The sequence below is a fragment of the Heteronotia binoei genome, chromosome 4, assembly GCF_032191835.1.
Source record: "Heteronotia binoei isolate CCM8104 ecotype False Entrance Well chromosome 4, APGP_CSIRO_Hbin_v1, whole genome shotgun sequence".
In the NCBI taxonomy this organism is placed as follows: Eukaryota; Metazoa; Chordata; class Lepidosauria; order Squamata; family Gekkonidae; genus Heteronotia; species Heteronotia binoei.
In genome coordinates, this window is record NC_083226.1 from 84,098,185 (window position 1) to 84,106,020 (window position 7,836).

The 7,836-nt window shown below is 39.5% G+C and overlaps 1 protein-coding gene across 1 annotated transcript in view; it reads right to left on the reverse strand.

Moving 5' to 3' along the window:
- The window catches only part of SHC3 (SHC adaptor protein 3), a 107,522-nt gene extending 100,039 nt beyond the window's left edge, over positions 1–7,483 (reverse strand). Inside the window, 1 exon segment of the mRNA XM_060235485.1 lies at positions 6,834–7,483. Within this exon segment, the coding sequence (XP_060091468.1) occupies positions 6,834–7,355 (522 nt within the window). The 5' untranslated portion in view covers positions 7,356–7,483.
- Between the last annotated feature and the right edge of the window lie 353 nt (positions 7,484–7,836).

Below are 7,836 nucleotides of genomic sequence, written 5' to 3' on the forward strand. Positions count from 1 at the left end.
CTGAGCAGGCTGAAGCTTAACCCTGCGAAGACAGAGGTCCTTTGCTTGGGTCGCCGCGGCCCGGGAGGGGGAATCCCCCTACCAGCCTTTGACGGTGCGCCGCTGATAGCGGCGGACAAGGTCAGGAGCTTGGGGGTGTTATTGGAGCCTTCCTTAAAGATGGAGGCTCAGATAGCAGCCGCTGCCAAGTCCGCGTTTTTTCACCTTAGGCGGGCAAGGCAGTTGGCCCCCTTCCTGGAGCGCGACGACCTAGCAACAGTGATCCATGCTATGGTCACCTCGAGGTTGGACTACTGTAATGCCCTCTACATGGGGCTGCCCCTGTCCCGAACTCGGAAATTGCAGCTGGTGCAGAATGCCGCGGCCCGGCTGTTATTGGGCCTCCCAAAGTGGGAGCACATTCAGCCGGGTCTTCGGACTCTGCACTGGCTTCCAGTGATATACCGAGTCCGGTACAAGGTGCTGGTTATCCCCTTTAAAGCCCTATATGGCTTGGGACCTGTCTACCTGAAGGACCGTCTCTCCCCGCATGTTCCCCAGAGAGTACTGAGGTCGGGATCACAAAACTTCCTTACTGTCCCTGGGCTGAAAGAAACCCGCTTGAAATCCACAAGAGAAAGGGCCTTCTCTGTTATGGCCCCTACATGGTGGAATCAGCTACTGGAAGAGGTGAGGGCCCTGCGGGACCTTGTTCAGTTCCGCAGGGCCTGTAAAACAACCCTCTTCCGGTTAGCCTACACCTAGCTTGAGAATTTTAATGCAACCTGCCAGATCTCTGTATATATTGGAATATTTATTAATTTTTATGGTTTTATCTGTTTTAAAGTTATTCCCTTACATGTTTAAATATTGTTTAATTTATGTTGGATCTAATGTTGGAAGCCGCCCTGAGCCACTTGTAGGAAGGGCGGGATATAAATTCTAAATAAAATAAATAAATAAATAAATATGTCTATCTATCTTTATCTGGAATTATAAGATACCTAGGATAAATTTTCAAGATACTCAGGATAAGATTGTAAAAGGGGTTTGGGAATTCCCAATGTTCAAAAGTATTACTATTCAACTAGAATAGGTTGGATAACAATGGATAAAAGAAGATAAAGACACAACATTTACTCTAATTGATCAATCTTTTGTTTTGATACCTTTAAAAGTCTGGATTTGGTTCAATAAAAGATATTAAAATAATTATTATGGTAAGGATAATTTTGTTATCAATGCTGACTGGATCAAGTTGAGCAGGTTGAAATTGAATCCAGCGAAGACAGAGGTCCTTTGCCTAGGCCACAGTGCCCTGGAAGGAGGGATTCCCCTTCCAGCTTTTGACGGGACACCACTGGTACCAGTGTGTGAAGTCAGGAGCTTGGGAGTGCTACTGGAGTCCTCCTTGACAATGGAGGCCCAGATAGCGGCCACTGCCAAATCCGCCCTTTTTCATCTTAAGCGGGCGAGGCAGTTGGCCCCCTTCTTGGAGTGAGGCGACCTGGCAACAGTGATCCATGCAACGGTCACCTCAAGATTGGACTACTGTAATGCCCTCTACATGGGGCTGCCCCTGTACCGAACGCGGAAACTACAGCTAGTGCAGAACGCAGCAGCCAGGCTGCTAGTGGGACTGCCCCGGTGGGAACACATGTGGCCTAGGCTGCGGGAACTGCACTGGCTGCCAATTGTATACCGGGTTCGTTACAAGGTGCTGGTTATTACCTATAAAGCCCTATATGGCCGAGGACCTGCCTACCTTAGGGACCGCCTCTCTCCATATGTTCCCCAGAGAGCACTGCGTTCCAGTTCACAAAATCTTTTGGAAATCCCTGGGCCTAAGGAGGCCAAACTTAAAACAACTAGGGAGCTGGCCTTCTCTATAAAAGCGCCCCAATGGTGGAATCAGCTGCCGGAGGAGGTGCGGGCCCTGCAGGACCTCAACCAGTTCCGCAGGGCCTGCAAAACTGTCCTCTTCCAAGAAGCCTTCAAGACGTAACCAGACTGAATATTACGCTGCCTGGATAAATAGAGACTGTAGCACCACCATACTGTTTTTTAGCTTTTTAACATTAATTTATATTTGTATTTATATTGCTGATTGATTTTACCTGTATTGTTATATCATGATACAAGATCATGTTCTGTAAGCCGCCCTGAGCCTGCCTCGGCGAGGAGGGCGGGATATAAATAAAAACTTATTATTATTATTATTTTTATTATTAGAAAATGCCTAGATAAAGGTCTGACCAAAATTAGCTCTTGGAATATCACCACTGGTTTCTAAGATCTAAAGACTTTATTCAAACTACAAAGGAAGGAAATTTTAAAATCTGGGAAATCTGTTGTAAATCCTTAATCTCTGATCAGCAAAGTTGTGACATTTGCAGAAATAACTGTAATCAGTGGGCAAATTCCTTGGTTTCAGTATCTACAGGTTAAAAATTTTCTACAAACATTACTATGTAAAGATGAAATAGGCCATTTGACAAGTTTTGAAAAATTAGCTATAAATGGTGAAAGGAACATATTCTCTAAAATATATAATTTTCTGTTAGTGCTGGTAGTAAAAGGTAGAAAACATTTGCAAAACTCTGGATGAAGATTTTAAAGCCTCAAGGGTTTGGGCATCAGTGTTAAAAAGTTTAAACTCCTCAGTAAACCTGTCTGCCAATTTAATGAAAATGCTATATGTGGCACCTATATCCCTATAAATTAGCAAAAATATATCAAGGGGTTAGTGGGAATTGGTCGGTAATGGGATTCATTGGGTGGGGCTACCAGTGCCAATGTTATACATTTCTAGTATAGTAGAGTGTAGGAGAGCAACCAAATTCTGGAATATGATTACTACAGTTATCTCTAAAGGTATAAGGAAAAAGCTGCCATTGTCCCTGGAGGTGTTTTTGTTTTTTGTTGAATCATGTAAAATTTGTACTTAATGTCATAACAATGGCAAGGCTAATTTTTTATACAGAATGGAAGAAAAACTTAATCCCGAAGAAAGATTAGAGAAATGAGTAGAATGTATTTGTCTGTGTAAACTAATTTGATAACTACTTGGCCAAACATCTGATGTATTTGGAAAATGGAATGCTTTCATGTTGAGAATGAGAAATTAATTTTGAGCTTGTTTAATTGATGTCTTATAATAGCTTTGTCATTCATATTTCAGACTTTCGTCTGTATTGGTTTTATTTCTATATTTTTATTGAAAATAAACTAAAGAAAAAATGAAATCAGAAGGCTGAATGCATACCTAGTTATGTTTACGTTTCAGTGTTTAAAAATATCTTAGCTGTAATGTTTGTAAAGGGAATATTGGCTGACATTAGCTAAAGAAAGAGAGTAGAATATTAATACTAAAAAAACTTTAATATTTTTGTTTTTGTTTTAGTTATTTATATGTTGCACATGCCAAACTAATTATCCTCTCCTTCAAATAAACAAGCCTTTAAATGCAATCTGATTTTGGACATCTAGCTACACTGATTAACAATTAGGGGTCCTCAATGGAATTGCACATTCCTCTCTAAAGGCATATACAACCAGTGCAATGAGACCTTTGTGATATAGATGGCAATGCACATGCAGATGTACAACTTCAGGGGCACTGATTATATGTGCACTCTTGCTGTGTGTGTGTGTGTGTGTATGTAAAGTGCTGTCAAGTTGCACTCGACTTATGGCAACCCCATAGGATTTTCAAGGCAAGAGATGTTCAGAGGTGGTCTGCTATGGCCTGCCTCCATGTAGCCACCCTGGATTTCCTTGGTAGTCTTTCATCCAAATACTAACGAGGGATAATCCTGCTTAGTTTGTGAGATCTGACAAGATTAAGCTAGCCTGGCTCATCCAGGTCTAACACCCTTTTTAGACCAAGGTGTATTTTCCCACATAGTGTACATATAGACTAGTGTCTTTCATTGAACACAGCTCTATATAATAAAATATTAGATTATGGCTTTTAGACAATGCGGCTTCAGAAATGAAGGCAATCTCTCAACTAAATCTCTATTTGCTTCTCATTGTTAGCACTGAGCCTTGCCAGTTAACTGCAAAATAAATAATTAGGCACTGGAAACAAGTCATAATTTTCCTGAAAAACTAGAAAGCCAATCATTTAAGATATAAAACAACTGTTTTATTTTACAAAATCAATTGATCTGAAGGACAAGAAAGATCCTCAAGTTAAGTTTCATTCCCCATCTAGCCCTATGTGCACCCCACACTACATTTCCACTTGCTTATGTTCTTCTAGAAACATAAGTGCAGACAACCACATAAAACACTGAGATGGTTTGTTAATACCATCCATAGTCACTTTGGGGTTTTCTTTAATCCCATACTCTCACACATAGACATCCATCAATGTTGACTATGACCATTTCTAAGATCTCTCTATATATTGAAGCAATACACTTAATAGTTGTGCCAAAGTCAATGGACCTGCAATCCTTTTTCAATTAATATCAAAGTAATTATGCTGTGGCTTTTTAACCAGCGACATAGTTCCTTTTTTAACATGCTTATGTATGCCTCTTTCCATAAAAATAAGGAAGAGACAGAATCTCTATATTTAACATGTCTTCCCAGGCTAAATTATTTGCAATAGGAATATACATTCCAATCTAATATCAAATATCAAATGATACTGCTGGTATCAATTCTACTTATCTACATTTTTTAAAAAAGCAAGAAAATATGGCCAAAGATCTAGCGGAGAATGATCAGATGATTTTATGGTGCTATGGCAATGTTCATTTTGCATGCATTTGAGGATGAGGATTCATGACTGACTAGGACTGAGCTTATTGAATTTGGGTTTTTCTACCTTCTTTTGGGCAGAATCTTTTAGCTACAGTCCACCAAAGATACTTTACTGGCTTATACCAATTACAGTAATTGTGATGACTAACAATCAACATAATTGTAATGATTAACAATCAATGTAACTAATGTCACAGTGAATAATTAGATGGTGGTCTAAAATTGGCAGAAGTTCTCCAGATAAGCAATGTTACCATTATGATCATTTTATTGTATGCTATGTAAATTTGATATTTGGAATGGACAAAAAGTGTTTCTTAACATGACAACAGCATTTCTCATGGGAATAAATTCTTTGATCATTGATAAAAATTCAAAAACTAGCCAATGAAAAAACAGACCTGACTGACAGTTAAGTATTTGTAATTAGTAGATGAACAATAAAAATATTTCTAACTTGGTATCCTGTTTCCTTGGCACTGTGTTTTCAATAGGCCTTTGCTGCAGCTCTTACATTTAAGCTGACTTTTTATATATTGCTCAGATGTATTACATCGTATTTTTATGTATTTGCTGTTTTGTAATAAAAGGGCCATGCAACATCCTATAATACTCCTGTTATCTCAATGGCTTCTGTGCGTATCCAGCAATGAGCATTGCCCTTTTAGAGTATAGTAGCAAATCTAAAATGTCTAAAAGTCAATATGTGCACTTAGATTCTACAGAAACCATAGGTAACAAAATCTTTCCTAATGTATCCATGAGTGATAGCACCTCAGTAATAGTCAGGTTTCTGGACTTGGTAGACCACAAGCAATTTTGGTGAATATGAATTGGTGAGAATAGCTGCTCTAAGGTCCATCCTCAAATTACTTTCCTCTTTAATGAACAGATAGCACTTAGCACATAAACTAAGGCTGCAGTAATGATCTCATCTCACTTTACACACAATGGTCAGTTTGATATGAGGGATGGCTCAGCGTTTACTAAATATTACTCTTAACAAAACCCTTGTAATTACCATCCTTAAACAATCACCATATCTCATAGCCACATTTGACCAAAGCAGGCTTTTAAGACAGATGGAAAGATACTTAATATGAACCAAGGGAACTTGCACTAAGTGCAGGTTAAAGATGGACCCTGTTGCATGATTTGAAACACTGTAACTTTTCTTTTGACAACATTCAGCTTATTTTGTAGACATTAAGACTTCTTTTAAAGGTTTTTTTTTTTTGCTTAGCACTATAGTAAATTAAAAAATCCATTAGGAAGACTTATTATTCACTACGCAGTGTTTCAGCCAGGTACTCTGTATACACATTGGAATCTTTCATTCCTGTCAAGCAAGCCATCAGATTTATCAGCAAACCTTACACTGTACCTTCTTCAGAACGTACTTTAAGAACATTCAAATGTTTCAGCCACATTGACCTAGAAACATGCAATTTTTTGTTGTTGTTGCTCTGCAACTAGACTATCAGTGTGCTGAAAGAAATGCTGTTGAAGTAGTTGAATGTCTGTTATGTAAAACAAGACTGCATTTTGCCTGCACCGCTCAAAGACTGAATATTTCATGTTTGCAAAATAAGGCAAATACTGCAAGCTGTGGCTTTTGCCCATCACACATTTTAAAATAAAGACATGCACACAAATATAGATTTCACTGGATGTACTTGAAGCTTTAAATATGGTAAATGAAAAGCACAGGACCACCCCTCACAAAGATGTTACTCTCACCTCTTGTACTATAAGGAACAGCATACACACTAGAAACCAATAAGTACAATAGATGTGCAATATTCCGGTGGGAGGGGGACATAGCCTTTTGTTTTAGAAATATTCCTTTACCACTGCTTTAAATCATATTCACTGCCAACGTCAGCATGCACGTTTCCTTAATTAAAATAAATTAACCTGGTTTTCTGACAATGTATTTCTGTACTTAGCATTCCTCCCAAGACTCCCAGAAAGGAAATGTGCAAACAGAGGTCCTTTCAGCCTCTCTAGCCTGCTGCTGAAACAAGAAAAGATCTTCCATTGATTAAAAAAAGAGAATGGAAAGAAAGCAGACCAACCTTCACAATGTATGTCACTCCAGGTCCCAGTATCTTCTCATTTGAATGCAGCCACCCTTGGGAGACTTTGTTGGCAACATTGCTCCCTTGATGCCAGTCTTCACCTCCCAGGTGCATTTCTTCTGGCCAGCTTTTTTTCCCTGTACTCATCTTGCTCTTGTCCTGCTGAGAAGACGGAGCGGTAGAGGTAAGGTTACATGCGTTGTCTGAAGCGTCTGCTGCTGAGCTACCCTGCATCTTGGAGACAGCAAGCTCCTTCACTGCAGAAGAGAGGTTTTTAATACCCAAAAGACTGCCTGTATTGGAGAGTTTCAAGTGGGACACTTTGTGCATAAGAGTGCAAAGGGTTGTGGGTCCATCCTGGTCCTTTTGCAGAACCTCAGGCAAGACCAAGTATGGTGATGGTGCTGAAGCTGTCCCACCTGCTGCAATTTTGCTGTTCATGGACAAATTATGAATAAGATCATCAACCGAGGTTACCGAATCATTCCTGAAGCGGTTATACTTGGTACGTTGAAGCATGCCCTTCTATCTGGAACCATGGGTATGTTCCTGCAAATCAAAGAATTCCTGTGCTAACATAGCAAACGATTCAGAACAGCAAAAATGGAGGGTAAAAAATTGCTTATTTGGGAAATTTCTTTTAAATAAAAAAATTAAAGGAACTTTGCATAAGATTCCCTGGCCAAGCTAGGTAAAGCGGTAGTTTTTCTATGCAAGAGAAAGATCCCAGTCCTGCTCAGAGCTGCCAACTCGTTCACAGTTAAAGCATGACTCACAAAAATGAGAAGGACCCTTTTCAACAAAAGGCTCAGTGAACGCTGCAAATCACTTCCTGTGGGGGGGGGGAATCCACCCACTTACAGCACACCACCACCAATCAATTCTCAAATTTTCTTTTTCTTAAACAGACAGAGAATCTCATCCTTCCTTCCTACTTTTTTTACAACCATATGATGCCTGTGATAGCTTTAAATAGCTGTATTAACTTTTCCCCACCTAA